This window comes from Phoenix dactylifera, chromosome 18, assembly GCF_051530095.1.
Source record: "Phoenix dactylifera cultivar Ajwa chromosome 18, Ajwa_hap1_PhDact_Kaust_v1.1, whole genome shotgun sequence".
NCBI lineage: Eukaryota > Viridiplantae > Streptophyta > Magnoliopsida > Arecales > Arecaceae > Phoenix > Phoenix dactylifera.
In genome coordinates, this window is record NC_143207.1 from 17191177 (window position 1) to 17213511 (window position 22335).

The 22335-nt window shown below is 40.0% G+C and overlaps 2 protein-coding genes and 1 long non-coding RNA gene across 5 annotated transcripts; 1 reads left to right on the forward strand and 2 right to left on the reverse strand.

Annotated features, from left to right (window-relative positions):
• Positions 1-9321: 9321 nt before the first annotated feature.
• On the forward strand, positions 9322-10151 carry LOC103714483 (E3 ubiquitin-protein ligase ATL41-like). Its single transcript, XM_088714267.2, has one exon. The coding sequence runs from the start codon at positions 9460-9462 to the stop codon at positions 9976-9978; it is 519 nt and encodes a 172-aa protein (XP_088570393.2). The 5' UTR covers positions 9322-9459; the 3' UTR covers positions 9979-10151.
• A 4033-nt stretch (positions 10152-14184) lies between these two features.
• LOC103714482 (CASP-like protein 2A1) lies at positions 14185-15582 on the reverse strand. 2 transcript variants are annotated; one of them, XM_088714266.2, is made up of 3 exons: positions 15206-15582; positions 14977-15097; positions 14185-14833 (listed from the first exon to the last, which is right to left on the reverse strand). In XM_088714266.2, exons 1-3 carry the CDS (start codon positions 15421-15423, stop codon positions 14519-14521), a joined length of 654 nt encoding a protein of 217 aa, XP_088570392.2. In that variant the 5' UTR covers positions 15424-15582; the 3' UTR covers positions 14185-14518. The 2 variants fall into 2 exon arrangements, with proteins under 2 accessions (XP_088570392.2, XP_008799972.3); XM_008801750.6 differs by having other exon boundaries at positions 14185-14794; positions 15206-15579.
• Positions 15583-18724: 3142 nt separating this feature from the next.
• Positions 18725-20023, reverse strand: LOC120112582 (uncharacterized). Of its 2 annotated transcripts, none has more exons than XR_015974741.2 (2): positions 19158-20023; positions 18725-19044 (listed from the first exon to the last, which is right to left on the reverse strand). It is a non-coding gene; the product is annotated as an uncharacterized LOC120112582 (long non-coding RNA). The 2 variants fall into 2 exon arrangements; XR_015974742.2 differs by having other exon boundaries at positions 19124-20023.
• Positions 20024-22335: the final 2312 nt, after the last annotated feature.

Here is a 22335-nt window from a genome sequence, read left to right on the forward strand (position 1 = left end):
GTCAGCTTGCTTTACAACTTGTTTGGTTCGCAAAAAGATGATATATCCTTATCAAAGAAAAGCTAACATCTAAATATTTTTTTCTAAAAAGCTTATATCTAAATATATGTTATCCAAAAAAAATAATTTTTATATATTTGATTGATCTAAAAAATAGCATATTTCAAAATAGTCTATAGTTGGTTGCGCATCTATTTTATTACAAAAATTGTATAAAATATATGTCATATTTTTAAAAAAGAAGAAAATCTTACTCTATTCTATCTAAAGCTTAAGATAATTTTTGAAAAAAAAAATTCCAATTCTTAGCAGATAGAAATTAGACTTTTTCATATTTCATATAATTTTTTTATAAAATATATAAAAAATATATTTTTATAATTTTTTAAAAACTTCAATATTTTTATACATATATTTATATTTTCATCGATCTCACTTTATCTCAGTAGTTATTTTATTCTGGTTTTTGACGGGTGTGAGCATGCTTCATTAGGTTTGGTTCATGGAGTTCTTTATGGGGCAGTGAGTTTAAACTCAGAAGGCTTTTGGGCAGGTGAAGCCCGTGCATTTCTCACTTCCAAGCATCAAATTTGTGGTTTCAAGGAGGGGGAAAAAAAAAAGCATAGATTTTGTGGTAGTTGTGGACTCAGGTTCCAACCATGCTCCCTCGAATCTTAAAATATCTTTTTTTCTTTTATAAATCTAAACAAGAGGGAGGCGAGAAGCAAGGCTACAAGATCAGGCTTGATTCAAGCATAAGATTTCGAAAGAATTTTTATATCAGCCAAATGTCATTTATAAAATGGACATAGATTTGATATACATTATTTTTTTATAAAATACTATATTTAAAATATAAATGTTATTGCAAATTCTGATAATCAAGTATTATTTGATATAAATCCATAGCATAACTTTGTCACCTGGCCTAACTTTTTTTTTTATTATTCTCTTTTTTTTTTTTTTCAACATTCATACCCTATACCATCCAGGGAAGAGAGGGAAAGGAAGCCAATTATTTCAGATTCATTAGCTTTGTCTGGCTTATTTTTCCAAAATACTTCGGCTAATTATATAAAATTATTGGTGAAAAGAAAAAAACGATCACGTCTTTGGTTTCTTTTGGCAAAGTCTTATATCTAATTGAACCGGGATGGCCCTAAATTTTTGGGGCTACCCCAAAAAGCATATGTTTAATGTGTAAATCATGCTTGATTTTTTAGAATTTTGAGGATTTTGTTTAAAAGAAATGATATATTTGTGAAAGTATTTTAATGCCTTTGATACATAGCTAATTAAACTTATGACAGCCAATTTATAGGCACCAAAGAATATAGGTTTTCCAAAGGTTCATGTTGTGTTGTTGCTTCTTGGTGAGGCTTAGGCTGCATTATTTCAAATTTCAATATTTTCTTTTTATTTTCATTATTTCAAAATATAACTATTTATTATGCAATTGAAAGGCAGGTTGATTTCATCATCGCTCCCTCATGCCTAATAATCATTTATTATATGATAAACTTGTCATTCATTACATTGAGCCCATGTTTGGGAACAGCAACAAATTAAGGACATCAATCATACATCTTACACCAAGCCTTTTAGTTCTTTTCTTCCATTTGTTTATGCCAATATTGCTAATTTTGTGATCTTTTATTAAATTTTATTAGGTCATGTTTTATGAATAGTATTGTTACTTGTGCTTTCACATTATGTCCAATAGGTGACATCAAATAGCTAAGGCATAACATAACAAGAAAATGTGGCTGCTACTAACATAGATTGAAAAAAAAAAAAACAGGAATAGTTCATCAAATGCTTCTCTTTCTCCCCCTCCTATGTATATGATCATTGGATTCTGGTGGTTAGTTAATATGCTATGGGAGCAGAGGGCCAAAAGTTGAAATCCTCTATAGATCAACTTCCTAGTGTGAGCTTGATGTGCTATCTGGATTGTTCTTTTCTTGATTGTCTCATAGAAACTTTCCAATTAATTATCTACCTCAGCTCTCTTCCAAAATCATTTTCTCCTGAATTCACATTTTTAAAATATTATACCTGAATATATTCTATGCATGTAGATAGTTGTGATTCCTAATTTAATCAAATAATGCTATTGTTCATAACTTAGTAAAAACATTTCTCACCTATTTTTTGCAGGTTTCTTACTTCTTTTAAATTAGATAGCGAGAACTAAACCACAATGCTTGTGTTTGTTAAAGACAAGTATTTTTGTAGCACCACGACGAGAAAAGATTTTGGGAATTCGATAAATTAGATCTCATCGATAAAATGTAGCTAGCTATAGGTTTTACATTGATAAAGATCAAACTTGTAAACTATCATAAATTTAAATATGAAGGCTTCATTTCAAACCAAATTAATGGATGGATATTTAACCCTGCTTTATTTGATGTGTGTTGCCACAAATTAGATTATGGGATTGAGATAATTTGTATTTGACGATTTAGTTAAAGCCTTACTATTCCATATAAATTGAGTTTAATTTGGTGTAAATCATGTACTTTGTGTATGCCATTATAAGGAGAAATGACTGAATTAACCCTCATAGATATAACAACAATACTACTATAATAAAATAACATTATACTAAATATTGATAATATATAATATATACTATAAATATATTATCTTTAATATCTTAATGTAATATATCATTATATTATATAATATATCTAGATCAGATCATGGGTCAGGTCTTGGGCTTAAACTCTACTCATTTTTAATCTAGCTTCAGGTGGAGTCTATTTAAAATTTGACCTTTTTTATGCCCAAGTCCGACTCATGATCAGCTTTAAATATGTTGTAGAAAAAATAGAGATTGGAAGGGGAAGCATGTCCAATTTTATAAAAAATAGTTTTTCTCCACTTTTCTTGAAATAACATTGGAACAACATTTGTTTTCCTGATCTGCATCCAGATGAGAAAAAAAAGGGTATTCATCACTTATAGGTTAAGAGTATCTCATTCCAAATGGAAAATAAGGCTTATTACTTTAGAATTACAAATCGATCCTAAGTCTAGTAAACAGCTTACCTTCCCAACTTCCTAATCCCTTAATCATCATGCAGCCCAAGAGCTAATTCACATAATTCTGGGCTTTTCCTGACCACTTTAGGCCCGGTATACCCACAGCTCCGACGACTTCACGGTTCTCCGTCGCCATCGAGCGATAGAGCCCTCGGCCTCGGCCCAGTCTGCGGACGACAACAAGAGGACGAAGACGGCCGGTCTCCGCTTCCCCTTCTGGGCCCAGAACGTTGTCTCCAGGGCCGCCGCCGCCGCCGCCGCCGCCGCCGCAGACGTAGACGGAGAGGACCGAGCAGAAGAAGCCGGCGCTCCTTGGGACCGAGAACCTCGCTCATATCCCCGAAGACTTAAGATATCCCCTGTTTCTATGCATGTCATGAGCCCGGAGCTTTGTCCCCTGTTTCCCGAATTGAGACAAACAAGAAGGAGCGTTTGAGATGCCCTTATGACGAACTATGTTCGCAGCCATCGTAAAAACAGGGGACAGATTAATACACCAGAAATTTGATAAAATGAAAAAGAAAGCAAATTCTCGCCTCGAGAGGGCAACCACCTTTGAACATTAGAGTCTCAAAGACATTTGAAGGTGGCAAAAAAAAAAAAAGGAACAAAAAACACATATATGCATATAGCTTTCATATGGTTTTCACTATTTAGGTGGTAGATTTTGAAATCATGCTTATCATGTATAAGTACATGGACAGACATACGTATGCATGCATGTACGTACGTACATGCATGCATCTGTATTTGTGCATTTCATATGAAGATTAGTGGTAATGGAAATCATAAATGTTGATTTTTCTGCATGCAAGGAATGCGATTTACAGGTATTGTTTGTCTCATGGCTTTGTACAAAGGAGACTTGGTACAGTCCCTACTCTGTGATCCCAAAATGAAGTGGCGCTTCCATTCAATCACAGGATCATGACTGAAGTTATGCTGTGCTCGTGAACCAAACAACCATTTTTGAGAAGTATTCAGCTGTGTATGCTGAACTGGTTCTGTTACTGCAATCTGGTGCCAAGCTAACAGTATGTCTGGTCTTGACCTAACCTGTGGGTGGTGCTCGGGCCGACAAGACATAAAGTTTTTCAGAGTTTATTCCAGTGTACAGTAAATAGGAGAACATGCCAAAATTCCTGACAGGGGAAGTAGATGGCACTGGGAAGAGCAACATTTTTTTCTTCTCCTAAAAGAAGTCCACCTTCATCATAGACTGATCAAATTCGTCCTAAATATACCACCTGTCATCGAAGCTTTCTTGCTTTCACATGTAGGGTCAATCCTCTTGTTTCTGGTCATGGCTTGTTGTCTTCATGTATCTGTTTCAATAGGAGAACATGGATGAAATCAATGATTCTCCTGCACCTTCAGAACTTGGTGTTCATCATCTGACAAAGCTCCTGCAGTTTTTCTTTCTCGTTTTCTTTCTTTGGAGGAAGAAAGATGGTGATTTCCCATCAATCTTTTTGGCAGTTTATTCATAACCTTGTTCAACATCAGAATTAAGGTAAGCTTCTCATTTAGACAAGACTGAGCTTGCCTCAATTGATAATATATTTTCTTGTTAAGAGTGTACTTCCTTCTCTAAGAGTAGCCCTGTCATTGATGTTACAATTGCAGTAATTTCCGATGATGAAATTCTCCTTCATTGTCCTTGCATGAATCGTTTGTTACCTTGCACTGTTATTCTCTCTTTATTATTATATGAAACAAAGTAGAACACGCTTCCTTCTCATTTGCTCTCTTTCAAGTTTTGGAATGATTTCCTTTATTCTAACTATTGATAAGCTCTTATTGTCGACAAATGTTTCGGCAAACACTCCTAATTGGGCAAGTTTCACACATTCATCTGCAAAGATTAGTAGTAAGATAGCTCTAGGCCTAGGGAAATATATAGATTAGAACATCAAGTCCTTAAGAAATGCCATGCATCCCTATCACTTCAGACTACTGTCCTTGTACTGTTCCCCTGATCCATTTCTTCTCTTTCCTCTTCTGTGTCTCTTTCAGAGATGGCATTCCCGACATGAGAAGTTTGGGGATAACATTAAAGATAGATAGATTGATTAAGGGCAAGGTATCTTGGTTGGTTGGGCGGTTTTAAATAGACTGGTTTTGGTTAGGTTTGCTGGAAAATTAAACAAAGTCATCATCGGCTGATGCCTTGTTGTATTCTCATTCCTTGCGACATGAATGAGATTTACCTCACCTATAGCTGCGAACATAAACGGGTGTGGACACTAGTGCCAAGTCACCCATCACTCGGGTCTACGGTCGCCGCAGGAGGATGTTCCAGCTAGCTTGATTTTATTCTGAGGGTGATTTTATGTTATTTGGGCTTATTAGAATATTTTGTTATTTGACAGTCTTTAGGGCTTATTTTGGTATTTCATTATTTTGAGGATTTTTTCTGAGACTAGTTTTCTTTTTAGGGGCTTGTTTGCATATTGTCATTTTAGAGCCTTTATGAGATTGTTTTCTTTATAAAGATCTTTTTGTTATTTTGTGACTCTATATATATGGGTCCATGCATTTATTTAGAGTTATTGAATGATTGAATATAATAGCCTCTCTTTTTTCTGAAATTCTGGTATGAAGCCATGGCCAAAGCTAGGTGAGAAGCTTAGTTCTTCTTCTTCCCCCTCCTCCTCTTCTCTTCTTCTTCCTCTTTCTCTCTCCTCCCTCCAGTTGTCTTGCATCATAAACTTTAGTTAAGCCTAGGAGAAGGTATTGGTAAAGTGAGCCATGTCTCTTGGGAAGGGTGAGGGGACATTTGAGTGAACCTCCTTGCTTGCCCTTTCTTTTCCTTCATTTTTCTTTTCAATCTCTACTTCCACTTTCTTGGATAATATTTTATCTTGCCATGCCATCCTATCTAAAGTTCAAAATGTAGCTGAGTCACTGCCATGTACAAGGCATGTGGGATCAAGTTAAAAAAAAAAAAAAGAGAAAAAGCCATTCTTGTGTGGCTAATTTGGTCAAGTCAAAGGATTTTCACTTTCCAATCGCCAGGGTGATTCATCACCCACTTGTAAAGGTTGCCATCCATGTCACATAAAGTATTTTCCGGTGGCTTTTGGTGGTGGCTGCTTCAATTCATGGAGATCAATTATTTAACGACTCCATGTTGGTGAGGTCCAACCCAAAAATTTGTTAATGTCATGAGATGTCGGTCTCTAAGAAAGGTTATTTATTTATATTTTTTATAGTAAAAACGGCAATTCATATAGCTCTAATATAAGTACATCTTGCCAGATCAAAAGGAAGTAAAGAGTACGACGGAGGAGATATATCTTCTACAGATGTTCAGATGATCTCTCCGGAGTGCTGGGCAACAAAGGAGGTGACCTAGTCGGCTGTGTTGTTCGCCTCTCAGAACACATGTAGTGCCTAAAAATAGCTCATCTCCTGCGCCAATCTGCGAGTCTCATGAATAAGAGGGCGACCATTTCCATAGCTATCCACTCTCCGAACCCACTCAATCACTACAGAAGAGTCTTCATTGAGGCATATACGCTTATTTGTCAAAGTAGGCCAAGCCCTCAAGTTACAAACATGCTCCATTTATAAGAAATAGTTTGGTTAGGCGCTTCATTTTCCCCGCTTCTCCAACTACCACATAGGATGGTGAACTAAGCAAGAATTTCTCATCTAGTTTCATGAAAGAGTTGGCTTGGATCAAGTACTGATACACTTAAAGATTGATGTACATTTACACAAGATCTAGAATTTGAACCAAGTGAAATCCGATCCCTTTTTTATTAATTAGATCAGATTTAAAATTTATTTGTATACTGATTTAGTAAAAAAAAGAAAAAAACCAGACAATGATTGTGAGAAATTTGTATTGGAATAAATCCTCTTATTTAATACAAATTTTAATTTTGAATATGATAATCAGATCCCATAATTTTTGGAGATTGATATGAGATATTATACCAAGATTATGCATTCACTATGTAGCAGCTATGATATCATACCAAGATTGTGCATGCAATATATGGCAACTATGATATCCAATATTGTATATATTATAATAGACGAGATTGTGGATGTAAAGAAAGATGTTCGAATTAGATTACTTAATGTTACAGGTGCTACCTATGCTACTTATTTTTTAAAAAAATTAAGGAGATCTTTGATGAGTAGGGAGAAATATGTTGGACTAGTTATGAGTTAGCTTGGCTCCAAATTAATTCTCATATGATTTTTTTTTTTTTGCTTTATATTTGGAATACTTCAAATGATCCAAATCTAATCTATTTTTCCTAATTAGGCTTACATCGAGATTACTTTTCAATCTGTCCTTGATGGAGGAAGGATCACTCACCAGTTTTCCTGTTTAAGAGGAGGAGATGGATTGCTGCATTGTTTGTGTGATGTCAGCATTTCCTTTATTAGTGGGATCCGACTCGGATCTGACACCCATCTGACTTGGCTCGGCCCCATTCCCGGCCCACCAAACCGAGAACGGTTCCATTCCTTCTGCCCAAGTCAAATGACTTTATACCATAAGTAATAACTTTAAAAAAAGTTTTTTTTTACATTAATACCCTCCTACAAATTCAAATTTACATAAATATCATTTCAAAATTTATTTTTATTTCTGCACCCTCATAATACACTATATTTGCATAAATATCTCTAATATAATAATTCTTCCAACACCATTAATAAAAATCATATTTATTTTAATTAAAAATAAAATAAAATATTAAAATTATTTTTTTGTTTTTCATCGCGATTGTCTTATAATTTTTTTTTTTGCACATCTATTCATTAAAGACATTTTAGTTATTTTAATTTAAAATCATTAATTCTTTAAAAACATTAGATGGTATAGGTATATTTAAAAAATAAGGATAAAAAAATAGAATGGTAAAATAAATATTTATGAGGGTATATATATATATGTAAATATTAATTTTGGAAAAGTATTTATGTAAAATTTAATATTTAGAAGAATATTTATATAAAAAATTCGAAAGAAAAAAAAACTCAGCAAGCTCGTCCAGTTTCGGTCAAAGATTTGAGGTTGACCCATCTAGATTTCTTGGTCCCGCCACCAGGACTCGGGTTAGCTTGCTTGCGCTTCCTGTTAGCTTGCGGCTTCCGGACACGTGTCCATTTACTTTTTTTGGTAAGTACTTTCAGAGTGATGTCATAGTCCCAATGCTCGCACCAAGAGGAAGGCTCCATGCGATATTGCATTAGAGGATAGGTACAGTTCTCAAAGATCGCTTTGGTACTTGGTGGTTGGAAGGCATTGATAGAGCCATTGGACTAGAAATGAGTCTCTAATTACATGTGTGTCAAAATGTTCAGAAAGTATAGTTAAACATTTTATTCTGAATGTAGTATGCAACAAACTAAGATTTTATATGAAAAAATAGCTAAAATGTTTTATTTGAAAGTATACAAGATTTACTCGGTGCATAACTGAAGTAAAGTTAAATACATACCAACATGAATTCTCATATAATAACATAATCGGTACCTCTCATATCAAGTTGAAAGTATTATAATGTGGAAGAGTGGGAGCACAAGCAATCCCCACATTTTTGGACCTTACTTAAAGATATGTCTCTTTGTTTACCTCAAAACAAACAAGCATGAATAATTGAATTTATAACTTGTAATGAAAGAAGTGGTAGTTGAGTTGGAGTGCCTTTGAATTGCATTTTTTAACCCCCCCCAAGCAACCATGCCAGCTCTGGAAAGGCAAGATACTTCCATGTCCCTTAACTACTACCATGAATGAGAGGAGTGAGGTGGAGCATAACCATGACCCACTGCTTCCAATAAATTATGTTCTTTAAGTGGTCTGCCCTTTTTAAACATCAATAAATGGATCCAGCATTTTATTCCAATTCAAATATTTCTGGCCCCAATTCCACTTCCACATTTGGCAGTAGAAGTGGATGGCCAGCTATCATTTGTATAAACTAACGGCCGCCCAAATTCAATCATGGAGACTTACGTAGTAATTAAAATAAAAGAAATCCTTTTCAGAATCCTCTCTTGCCACCACCGTCCAATCTCATGATCTCATCACCCAGCCTGGGCCCGCATGCAGATGGAGGTGCGCAAAGGAAGGTAGTGGCCATCTTTTTGGCCATCTTTTCTTTTAAAAAAGATGGCATTCAAAGAACAGAAGAAAGCTTCCTTAGCAAAAAAAAAAAAAATGAACAGAAGAAAGCAAGCAAAGCAAAGCAGTCCCCACCCACCCACCCACCCCCTAATCCTTCCCCTTTAAATCCCCCCCCTCCGGCCTCTTCCCCCTTCCCCTTTCCCGGTTCTCTCTTCCCACCTTCCTCCTCCTCCTCCTTCTCCTCCACTTCTTCCTCTTCTCTCTCTCTCCCTCTAAGAAATAACGTAACTTGAGTGTTTTTAGGAGCGAAGATGACTATATCGATGGAGTACTGCTACTCGAGCCGGGTGGTGGCCGGCTTCGTTCAGAATCTGGCGCTCCTCGTGTCCTTTGCGGTGAGATGGCTTCTCCTCCCCTGCTACTGCTGGTGGTCCGGCGACGAAGAAAGAGAAGCCGAGGACGCCAGAAGGGAGCAGCACCGCCGCCGGCGCCACCAGATGGCAGCAGCGCAGGCGGTGAGGGAGAGCCTCCAGGTAGCAACGTACGGGGAGGTGGAGGGGGAGGCTGCAGGGGCGGCGATGACGTGCGCGGTGTGCCTGAGCGAGGTGGGGAGGAAGGACCGGGTATGGGAGCTGCGAAACTGCTCCCACGTCTTCCACAAGGCGTGCCTGGACCGATGGCTGGACCACGACGAGCACCTCGCCTGCCCCCTCTGCCGGGCTCCTCTCCGGCCCGCCGCTTCCCCGCCGGCGCCGTCGGCGCCCAGCTGGGCCGTGGAGAGACTCCTCTACCTCTTCGGAGACGACCTCTTGTTTGCCCCTCCCTCGTAGGCCACCGCCTTCCCGACCGTTAGCCTTTTGATCTTTTTTACATACTTTTCGCTCACGGTCGGTCCTCGTGATTGTATTTTTCACTCGAAGACTGATTGATCTTCTTTCACAACGTAGGCCGTTGGATGGCGTTAGCCACAGATCTCAAGCAACCAAAATCATCCATTCATTCAGATGCATAGATCTCAAAGCAACGATTTCGCAATCTAACGGTGGATTCGCGCGAAGGAAGGTGAATCCTTCTTTCGCACGAAAGAGACAACTCCTGTCCCTAAGTCCATGGGATGGAGATGCGTGACGTCATATAGTAATTTTAATTGTTATTGAATGAATGCTATCGCATCTAAGGTTGCGGTTGTGGAATCTTTGCCTTGTCTCTGTTTGCTGTTTCCTCTTCAAAAGAGAGGGATGTGGTATTGAAACAAAAGGGATGATCGAATGCCACTATAATGGCGGATTGGGTTAATGGTCTGCACCCCTTCACATAAGAAGAGGTTCTATTTTTAAATTCTGGCATTTGAGATTGGTTTGAATCAAGGGCTAAATCGAGCTGAATACAAACTATGTATCCCAGAAACTTAACCTAATCCAACCTAAACTACCCCAATCCTATTTTAAGAGAGAATTAGGTTGTATTGGATTAGATTGGTTTGAGTTAAACTAATCGGGCGAAATCAAGACTATATAAATAATTTAAGACCGAGAAAAGATTTCAGATATCTTTGCTTGGTTGAGACTTTATTTGGAGGTACCTACACCATTCTATAGCTTAATATGAAAATATAAATATAAATATTTTATATGTGAAATATAAATATGATTTTATTAATTTATAATTTTGGGTTGGATTGAGATAAGGTTGGGTTTATGTTCGAACGTAGCTCATCCCATCTGGCGGTCTGTTTGGAAATTTTGGGCCCACGTCTAACTTAAATTATACAACCTTGAGTTAATAAATGGGTTGGCCTGGTCACGTCTGGGTTGCAACCCTATTTGCACTCCAAATTCAGATTACTAATTATCATAAATAATTGTACAGCCAGTTAAAACAAAAAAAAAAAGAGGAGAAAGAGCCATTGGAATGGTTCAATTCAATTCACTAATCCAATCCTATTAGTTTAGCAGTTAGCCTATACTTCAAGTGTTTTGCCTGTTTTGTAACGCAAGTATCTAGCATCTAGTAAGGTGATATATTACGGCATGGGGTAGGTAACAAGAGTTTTCTTTTAATAATGGCTAAGGCTGCAAATGGGTCAAGTTAACCCGTGACCCGACTCGACCCGTCCTAGTTAGACCCAACCCGAATCCGAATTGGAGGACCCACGGGGCCGGGCCGGATCTTAAAATTGGACCCGTTCTATTTTTGGATTAGGTCTTGATTTACTAAATTCAGACCCAACCAGACTCGAGCGACCTATACATAAAATATTAAAGTATTACCATAAAAAATAAATAAATTGGCCAAAAATCCCAGGTTTTCCACACGTAATATTACATTAAATGCCCATTTGACTTGTGAGGTAAACGTAATATTACATTAAATGCCCATTTCACTTCATGAGGTAGATCAGCGAGAGTATTTATGGCTATGGATAGAGAGAGACATAAAGCCAGGCCTATCAGAGCTAGCTAGTGGCCAGCTAGCTGACCCAGCCCACCATGCATGGGTTCGCGTTGCAGGAGCCAGTGGCATATTTCTTTTCCGCTGGCATTCGAAGATCACGTTCTCAGCGGCGTCGCAGTCTTCAACCGGTTTTCGCATCTCCTCTCAGATCTTCTCGGCCCCATACCCACCGCCTCCTGATCCCATCCGACCACAGGAGTGGAGAAGAAAAGAAAAGAAAGAAGAGCGTCCAATCTTTTTTTTTTCCTTTTTTTGTCCTTCTATGAATCAGGACGAGACAAATTGGAGGAGGAGGATTGACGGGTCTCTGCTTAGCACTGGCCCTGGCGGTGGCCTCTCTTTTCGCCTCGCCCACCCGATCCCTCCGCTTTGACCTCCAATCGGGCAAACCAAAATGCATCTCCGAGGACATCAAGCTCCACGCCATGACCATCGGTAAGTACAGCATCGTCAACCTCGACGACTCTAGCCCCCTTCCCAACTCCAGCCCTAGCAGCGACGGCGGCCAGATCGAGCTTTGGAGAGGGTGGCAAGAAAAAGGAATGAGGCGAGGAACCCGACCCGATTTTCTATTGGGTCGTATCTGGGTCCAAAATTAAGACTCGAACAAGAAATCGGGTCGGATCGGGGTTACTCAGGATCCGATCCGACCCGACCCATTTGCACCCCTAATAATGGCTAAGCCATCCCCATCCCTTTTTCTAGGAGAAAAGTAGAGCAAAAGCTACCATAAAATTGTCTCTGCCTATCCCTGCATATAATTCGGAAGTTCTTTGACACCTTTGCAACATATATTGCCTCAGGAACCCAGAATTATATTTCCTACCATATGTGCCTTCCCGTTGAATGGTCATGACAAATGGGAACAATGCAAATAAGAGAAGCAACTCCACCTGGTCATTGCAAACAAAGGTTTACAACTCAAATAAATGAGAACTGTATGTCCTTATAGAAGTGGCTCTCTCTTTCAGAAGCTCAAATGTTAATTTTGGAACAACCAGTGGTGATGCAGAGGCAGATTCATAGCTCAAAGAGGAAGAGACAAGATGGATAATGTTGCAACGCTTTCCCTGCTGGAAGAACAGACGAAAAGGTCTTTGATGGGATGAGGAAAATACAAATGACGAAGCGAAAAAAAGGACATCAGAACTCATTTGCTTGATGGCAACAACATGATTCCAATCGTAGAATTCATGCTTGGAAAAAAAACCGGAAAGCATTAAGTCCTCACATTTAATTTATCTCCAAGTAAGCAGAGATAGTTGGAACCATGCAATGTTTTGGAATGGACTCTGACATCCCAAAAAAACTGGGCATCAGTGGGAGCAATGGCATCTAGCTAGCTAGAAACACTCAGCCGCACTAAAGATGACCCATGAATAAGATCTTCAGTGCGTATCAATCCCAAGGAATTAACTTGCGAGGGATCATAGGTTGAAACACTCTGCTAGAGATAATTGGCACCAAGTGCATGTGGATATATGAAATAAGATTTCTTAAATCGGCATCTAAATTCCAAACAACCCATTTGCAGCTTTCCAGCCCCAACCTTTTTCTGACCATGAAATGGATTTGGTGACTGATGGGAGCCAAAATGGATCATCCTACTCTGGCATAAAGTCATCCAACTTCGGCTGAACAAACCTCAAAGCCAGGCCGATTTCAACCCGCCCAAAGACGAACCGACCTCAGCAAGAGGCTAGGCAGACCTCGATCCCGCCTAAGGCCGAGCCGACCTCAAGGGAGAGGCCAGGCCGACCTCAGCCTGCCAAAGGCCGAGCCGACCTCAAGGGAGAGGCCGGGCCGACCTCAGCCTGCCAAAGGCTGAGCCGACCTCAAGGGAGAGGCCAGGTCGACCTCAGTCCGTCAAAGGCCGAACCGACCTCAGCCCTGTCAACCTTGATCCCGTCGAAGATCCTGTGGATTCCATGCCCAAGTTGCTGAGCAGCCAGATCGTGCCACATGGTAGACTCAGAGGCTCCCTCAGCAGATCCTTCTGGATCACGGTGTTAAAGATCGGTCATTATGACAGCCGTCTCGGGGGGGGGGGGGGGGGGGGGGGGGGGGGGCAGGGCATTGATGAATGGCCCCTCGCATACCATCAGGTAACGTCTCAGAGTGAGTGCGCACACGACCACTTCATTTAGAATGACGTAGCGGACCCTCAGAATAGATCCAGAAAGATATCTTCCGAATTTTCCACTCGCAGGATGGATCTCCATGCTGTACACCGCCTCCAATTAATGGTCAGTTGATTACGAATCGACTCAAAATTTTAGGTAACGGCCGAGACCTTTACCCTATAAAAAGAGTGCAGGAAGCCAGGAAAAGGCCTTCGGTAAGCCATTATAAGCTATTTTAAGCGATAAGAGGCCATCCAAGGCACTAAGATACTTCTCCAAAAATCCGGCTAACTTAGCCATCAAAGGGCTTTCGCCGGAACCCCCAGCCAAGACTTTGTGCAAGTACCCTGGAGCGTAGAAGGTGGTCCTCTTTTCCCATCTTGGCCGGTGTCTCCTCGGCTTCTTCCGGCGTGATCACCCTTAGGCCAGTTTTCAACCACAATAGTGGCAAAGTTTAGATATCCTGGCATTATCAGCCAAGCATCCAAGCATTTTATAGTAGTCTTAAATATTCACATCTTAGCTGAAACAAGATGGTGTCCGAAAGAACTCATAAAGCTGAGCTGAATCATGAGTTTACATATAGGAATGCAAGTTAGAGAGTGGCAGATACTGCAAGAGTAACTATCGACTTTAATTACGAAGTAAGAGTTCTCCCCGCTGTTCAGCTTTGGAGTCATCAAGTAATATCGCTGCGTCCTTGTTCTGCTGCTAGTACTTGATGAGAACGAGTTCACGCTTAGCCTGGCATCATCTGTTCCCATGTTACGGTTCCAAACGCCGGCCAAGCGGGTCAGCGGGGGAAGGCAGCGATCTCCAAGCCGTTGTTGCCGACGAAGGGAAGCGGGGCTTCGTAGGTGCTGAAGAGACGGTAAGAGGAGAGCAGAGAGAGCACAACGTAGCAGGCCACCGCCCCAAAGGTGATGACGATGGAAGCCGTCGCTCTCCGGCAGAAGCTGTCGAAGACGCTGCACTCCTCGCTCCACGTCACCGCCTTGTCCCCATGGTAAGCCAGGAATGTCACCTCCGCCGACACCGTCCCGGCGGCGAGGATCACATACGTCACCACCTGTCCCAACCCGGCATATATATGTCGTGACTTCAAGAACTTAAGAAGAAATCCAAAGTTATGAGGATGAGGGAAGATTATTGTGCAAATTATGAACGTACGTATTATATACCAGCAGAAACTTCGATCGCGACTTTATTTTGAAGAAAACCCCAAGCCAAAAGAAAGAGAGAGAGTCTTGCCTGATCAAAGAAGAATAGGAGCCATGAACGAGACAAGCTGTTGGGTCGTGGCATGGCCGTGCAGAAGAAGGCCGATAAGAGGGAGTAGCCGGCACAGACGCCATTGGCATACACCAGATACCTATTATATTTCCAACCGTGAGACACCATAAATCAAAAGCAAGTATGTATATATATATATATATATATCGAAATTAAGGATTGTCTCAATATATGTTTCAGAAGTCACTTGAAGGGGGTGAGGTCGGCGTAGGAGACGGCGCCGAAGTCGTTGTTTTGGTTGTTCTTGAGCATGATCATCAGCGCCGCTAGGCACAGCCCCACGGGCACCAACCTCATCACCGTCTCCGCCGTCCTCAGCGCGCTTCCACCCTCTCCCAAACCCTCCTCTCCCTCCCCCTTATTCTTCATCTCCTCCTCCACCATCGTCGTCTTCGTCATCATCATCTCTCTCTCTCCCACGGAATCACACCCTCTAGAAGAGGGTGAGAGAAAGGGAGACAAACAAAGAAAGAAGCGTCTTCTTCTCTATCGGCAGCTTCTCTGGTAGCTTGGGGTGAGTAGAAGACAAGAAAGAGAGGATGGGGATGGCGAGAAGAGCTACTCCCCAGCCGGGCATTTATGAGGAGGGGCTTTCGGGAGGGTCGTTCGGGTTGGCGATGGAATTAAATGCCCGCGACCCCAGGGGTGCGGATTATTTTAGATTATGAGTTTATGACCAATGACAATGTTACGGGCTTCATGAGAATTAGATCTGATACATGCTGCAAGTAGTTGAAGACATTTATAAGAGAAATTTTGGTGGTTGTTGGATGGCTATCAAAGTTTATCAACTACAGTTACTGATTGATTCACAATTGCTAAATAATGAAAACAACCCTTCCTTCACAGGAAGTGATACCTATTTATAAAGAAATTAGTAATGCTAACCGCGATATTGAGCACGCTTACAGAGAAACTAACGGAGCTACGGATTAAATGACCTCGTATGTGGTTGATCACTCTGGAGGTACTTCATGAGTCGGAGAAAAGGAGTTGCCTAGCGCACTCCATGATGTATCATTTTTTAGATTTTTTGGATGTATCTATGCTAGAGGTATATGAGTCATCTGCTGTAGTAAAAAAAATGGTAATGCTATAGATTGAATGGAAGTGTGGATTGCTGTGATATATATATATAACTTTGTATATGTTTATTTACTGAATCTTTCTAATATATTTATCCTAGATTGGTATAATAAATTTAATTTATCAGAAAAAAATGGAAATGCCGAGTTCTATCCCATCAGCTGCTCCTTGCGTTCCAGATCCAATGTGCAGTAGTCAAACACATCACCACCACTGCCATCTGATCACTGGACCACTTGGCGCTGTGAGCGATTAATGTTTCTTGTGGACGACATCTGTGCTACGTAGCCCGTGAAAGTGTGGAAAGGGTGGTAACTTCATGCTGAAACGATGCTGATAAAATTTGAACATGTGTTCCACACTAATCTCTCAAGCATTATATTCGTCCTTAGCCTGAGGATAAAATTTTGAGAAGACAAAGATTTCAAGGTACGATAGATTGAGTAGAGTGGAGCCGCATCCTTTTGCCGTTAGCCTTAAGGGAAGAGCCAAGTTGCTGTGAGATTACACGGCCACCCAACCAACTAGAATAACATCCAACCTGTATGTAAAGATCTGTACAGGCGTATGTTTAGTTCCACATCAGTTATTTGCGACTTATATAGGATCAAGAAACTCAAATAATATTTTTTTTTGTGCTAAACCGGAAGAATCATACTACACGAGTACGAATACAGCCAAGAAAATTAAAAAACAGTACATCTCAGAGAGCACTAGGCAACTCTACCTCACCCATCCATAAGTATCCTCCAGAATGATTCGCAACAAAAGAAGCCACCTAATTAGCCGCCCCCATTGGCCCCATGGAAAGTATGCTTCGCCTGAATGGCCATCCCATCTCGGACCATGGTCTGGATATCTCTCAATAACGGGTGGTAATCGCCAATGCCCCTTGAAGACCACTAAATTCACCCAATGATCATCGCAGAGTCGCCATCTAAGATCACCATCCTCGCCTGCGGAGCATGCCGCACATAGCACAAACTAGACCATGTCGCTCTCACCTCCGCCCCAGGCACCGAGGTGTCAAACAACTGGCTGCCCCCAGCAGCAACTACCCTGAAGTCCGGGCCTCTAACCACAAAGGCCGTACCCCCATTCTTTCATCTCCATTGAATGGATTGAAGAAGATTAGTTTAGTTACTATAGGCAATGTAGCTCAAATGGTAGAGCACTTGCTTCTCGATCCCCTGCACCTCCAACTTAATGAAAAGAAAAAAAATATTGGATCAAATTATCTTTTGGAATGTAGTAAGTTTTTTTTAAAAAAAACTTTTATCGTACTCTAAACGTGGATCTGAAGATAGCGTTACCTCAACCGAGAACAAAAATGTTTTGAGTTATATATATGATCTTTTAGACGATGTAGTAGGATATTTTGCTTTCCATAGTTCCCTAAATATGGATTTGAAGGTAGTGTTTTTTTTTTTTTTTTTTGGTATAGGAAGGTAGCGTTACTTCAACCGTCAACCGGGAACTTTTTAAAATAAGAGCTGGGTATTTCAAATTTTCCCTAATCTTCCTCCTCTAAAAGAGAGAAAAAGAGGGAAAATAGAATTCTAATAGCCTGACCTGTTCAAGAATGAATCTGCTTTTTAATTTAGTCTGGGATTGATTGCTTTGGCTTTCTTGATGATGCAAAGTTGAAGCTTGTAATACTTATGGACCTAAATGTTCATATGAAGATCATCGTTCACATATAGCTTGTAAAATGGATGACTCATCAATTTCCTAAGAAAAAAAAAATCCAGCTTATCCTCCTTAATTTTGCTCTCTGAGAAGACAAATCATACATGGGTACTTAAATTTGATAAGATCTTTACAGCATTAGAATATAAAAAAATGATCTTATCTTGCAAAGATTGTTCTGAAACTTTGAAATATTGCTTCTTTCTTTGTTATAGACCAGTAGCTATAAGGGTCCTCTTTAAATAGAACCATATTTGGACCATAAACATTCAGAATTCAGAGACTGCTACCGGTTTCTCTGTAGCCCATAGAAGATCTAAATGCCAACAACAGGAGGCTCTGCCGGTTCATTTGCTTTGGAGCATTTGAAGGATCATAAATGTTAATGTTTCAAAATGAATCATACCATGCATGCTATATATCCAGATACGACGATCACTAATATTCAATGTTAGTATTAATATTCTCATGGTTGATGGTATCCTATTAGGACTATCATGTACAAATTAATGCTCAATATGGTTTGTTGATAGCCTGCAAGAAAAATTTATTGATCGGACCAGGTCCACCAGCTCCGTATTTGTGCGTGACTAGTCTACCACTGAGGTGGATTTGGTTCGACCAATAATTTTTCGTAAGGTTGTTGATGCCACACTCTTTCTTTAATATTTGTTTTCTTTTTAATTAAAAACACCTTCCACGTTGGAACTTCTATTAGATGTGTGTGTGTGTGTGTGATAGAGAGAGAGAGAGAGAGAGGGAGAGAGGAGCGCGTTATCCAAATTAAAACTGAGCATATTGATATCAATTAGCACTGAATAAAAGAATACACATTATATCAGATATTTTGTACGTTTTTAGGATCATAGCATGCGTTAGATGGTGCTGTTTCCGAAGAATAGAATAAATAACGGCAAGAAAACCAGAACAATATAATGGAACAAAAGCCTTCACTTCTTTCTTAGGTACATGGAAGCTTGTTCGTGCTACAGCTACAAAACTAGCGAGACAAGCTGGAAAAGAGGTGCGAGCCATTTTCCACGCTCGTCTCTCTGTAAAGTGAACTTGTGGAAAAGCAGCGAAAAGGTTACAAGCTCAGAAGGTGCAAAGAAACAAGAACAGAAGATTAAAAGCAAACAAAAGAGAACTACAGAACTACTCTACACTCCTCCTCTCTCTCTCTGTCATGGCAAGCCACCAATCCCTGATGCGGTTCACGGGTTCCCCGGGCCATCCACTCGAGGACGTGACCTATAACACAAATATCAACTCCACTTAGAAACGTAAACAGATTGAAGCCAAGAAAAGAGAGAGAGAGAGAGAGAGAGACAGTGGCATGATATGATGGTGAACACTGGCTTTACTTGTTCTGGGTGGGATTCGAGCTAGAAGGCGGTATCTTCCTGAAGCTCACACCTGCCTGGTTGAGGGGTTTCATCGTGCCATCAAACCTCATGTCCTGCTGCTGCTGCTGAGCTAGAATTGCCCCAGAAACCAGCTTCCTCGCTGTTCTACCTCTTCCACTACCACTTCTCTTATTTCCATGACACACAGAGTACTGTGAAGAAGAGCTCACGCAGATCATCAATACCAGAACAAGTACGAGCACTGCAGCAGTCGTTCCTAACAATGACCTCATTCTCTCTTTCATTCTCTCTTCCTTGAGCTTTACTACGAGCAAACTGGGGGTAGTTGGAAGAAAGGCAGATAGGGAGAGAGGAAGGAAGCCAGCTGCTTCAATAGAGTGGGGGAGGAGTGTCGATTTATGCAGGAATTCCGAGTCTTTTTTTATTTTTTGTTACTGTATGAAGGCAGCGAATCACGTGATGCATCTTTGACTGCCGTCCGGAGCTTGTTTCCATCAACTTAGTTTAAGTATTTAACGGGCTTGGCATGTGATCAAAGCATGTGATTTTGGAACTTCGGTTGATGAGTTTTTTTGCCGAAGTTTCTGCATCGATCCAAGCTCTCTTTTTTTTTTTTTATTAGCATTTGGCTGCTGCTCTTTGATTTTCCAGTCTTCTAGTTTCTTGCACGGTTTGCATGCGGAGTAGACGTACTTCGTCCACATCAGACGCAGGTGAGCCCACATAGTGAGTAGCAAAAGAAAAATACCATAATTCAAATTCTTATATATAAGTTTGATATATATGACCTATTAAATCTTGTATATATTGTTGGCTACTGATTCCATATTAGCTTAAATTGGCCGAGCTAGTGCTTAATATCTTATCGGAACTTTGATTGTTGAAAGTTATGAGTTTGAATATCCTCATTATTTACTTAATTATTCCAACCACCATATTGTTCTTTTTTCAATCTTGCATGATCTAGACTGCATATATTTATAACAACTTAAGTTTTCGGGATCAATTGATTAACACTATCCGTTAATCATAGAAACTTGCATGATATGAGAGAGAGAGAGAGAGAGAGAGAGAGAGAGAGAGAGAGAGAGAGTCTCATGCATATACATTTTAAACTTTTGGGTCAATTTGTTAGCGAATATTAGTAGGTAATCTTCGACAGCATACAAGGAGGCGATGGTGGGGTTCAAGGAGGAAGAGAGAGGTGGTCAAAACTGACATATATAACAACTTAAACTATAGTGATCAATTGGTAAATTAATATTATCCATTATTTTTTTGTTATTATCATGATACCTAGCTTAAGCTTTTGCTATAAACAGGTTAGTTAGCATTATTTATTAATTTTAGTTGCGAAGACATGGAACTAGTTTGCTCAAGTGTAATCAATACTCGGATCATGGGTTATTGATTTAACTATTAGTCGGTTGATCAGCCCAATCCTTTCCCTTGGGTCTCTACTACCTCAAATCCTCACTAACCCGGTACCATAAGGGAGGGAGAAGATGGAGGTAAACACGAATGATATAGTTGTGGCTTTGTGTGTATCCAGGAGAGGCATAAAAGAAAACACAACAAAGTTTTTTGATAATTAAGTTTTTTTTTTTTTCTGAAACGGATGATTCATATAATTTTAGTATTGATACATCAAAAAAAATCAAAAGACAATAAGTTCTGGAGCTCACTAAGCAGCTCTCTCTCTCCAACCCAAAGGATATCTCCAGAATGGTTGGCAATGTACGAGGCTATTCAGTCTGCAGTTCTGCTGGCCTTTCTATATATATGCTTAACCTGGAAGACTACATTGCCATAAACCATAGCTCGGATATTTCGAAGCAAGGGATGACACCCATCTATACCGTCAGCGCCTTCCTGGATCCAACCAATAGCCGTAGCTGAATCACCCTCAAGTAATACAACTTTAGTTTACAATACACGCCGAGCATGACCCAGTCTGTTTTATGATGCCCTCATCAGCTCAGCCGCCAGAACCGAGGTGTCAAAGATCTGGCAGCCACCAGTCACAACCATCTTGGAATTCAGGCTTTTAATAATAAAGCCAGCACCTCTCCTCCTGCCGCCATCTAGCATGCATCCATCGAAATTAATTTTTAGGAAAGTCGGAGGTGGGGCTCTCAAGTGAAGAGGCCTCTGATAACAATGAGGTACAAACAATTGGGCTTTTGTTCGAGATCACGATTTTATAATTTTCAACTTTCGTTTTGGCTTTTGCGAGTCGTGCTGCTTAATCAAACAATTTGTCTAAAACAATTTGAGCACTTGAACAAATCAAATAAACATTCATCACTTAAATAATAAGATTTTGATAAATATCAAAGAATAGAGCAATCCATCTAGGTTGATAAAAAAAAAAAAGAAACGAAACATTTATCCGAGTATTCAAAGTTCAAACAATACTTCCATGAAAACTAGCTTGAGACACTTGTGAACATAAAATACTATAGTTCACCCCACATGCATATTTCATCATCATGATATCATTTGAGTTCAAAATATACAGCATTAATTGGTTTCAGTCTGCCTCGCAGTATCTGCTTTAACTTGTGCGACCCCAGATTCCAAAACCCAACATCCTTCCTCCAGCCATCAAAAAATCACATACATATATAATAATATTTAATCAATATTTAATTACCAAAAATAGATTGAAATCATTTTCTAAAACACGAAGCCACGAGCTGGGTACCTGTAACAACCCAGAACCTCACCCAAAATGGCTAGCCGGAAATTACCATTTGGGTTCCTTGATCCTGTATAAATACGTAAGATCTACCCAGCGAATAACCGATGTAGGACTAAACACATGCCCGCACGGATCCTCACATACTCTCCTCGTTCAAATCCATTCAAATCTAATCACAAACACCACGATCGGCTCATGGTTAGCCCTAATGAATCCGTGCTGTAGTGTCCCTTAGTCCACATTGATTATGGGCCGGATCCGCTCTGATACCATTTGTAACAACCCAGGACCTCATCCAAAATGGCTAGCCGGAAGGTATTATTTGGGTTCTTTGATTCTGTATAAGTATCCAAGATCTACAATAACCAATGTAGAACTAAACATACGTCCGCACGGGTCCTCACAGTACCATAAACCATCATGTTGCAAAAGTGCAACGAGAAAGAAAGCTTCACAATGGCCACTAGATTT

Excerpts from the sequence above, each read along its gene's own strand:
- LOC103714483 (XM_088714267.2), top strand. The coding sequence starts at position 9,460 with ATGACTATATCGATGGAGTACTGCTACTCGAGCCGGGTGGTGGCCGGC.
- LOC103714482 (XM_088714266.2), bottom strand. The coding sequence starts at position 15,423 with ATGATGATGACGAAGACGACGATGGTGGAGGAGGAGATGAAGAATAAG. Across the intron at positions 15,098-15,205 it reads GCCGACCTCACCCCCTTCAA|GTATCTGGTGTATGCCAATG; the intron begins GTGACTTCTGAA and ends GAAATATAATAG. Across the intron at positions 14,834-14,976 it reads TCCTATTCTTCTTTGATCAG|TTCTTGAAGTCACGACATAT; the intron begins GCAAGACTCTCT and ends TTTCTTCTTAAG.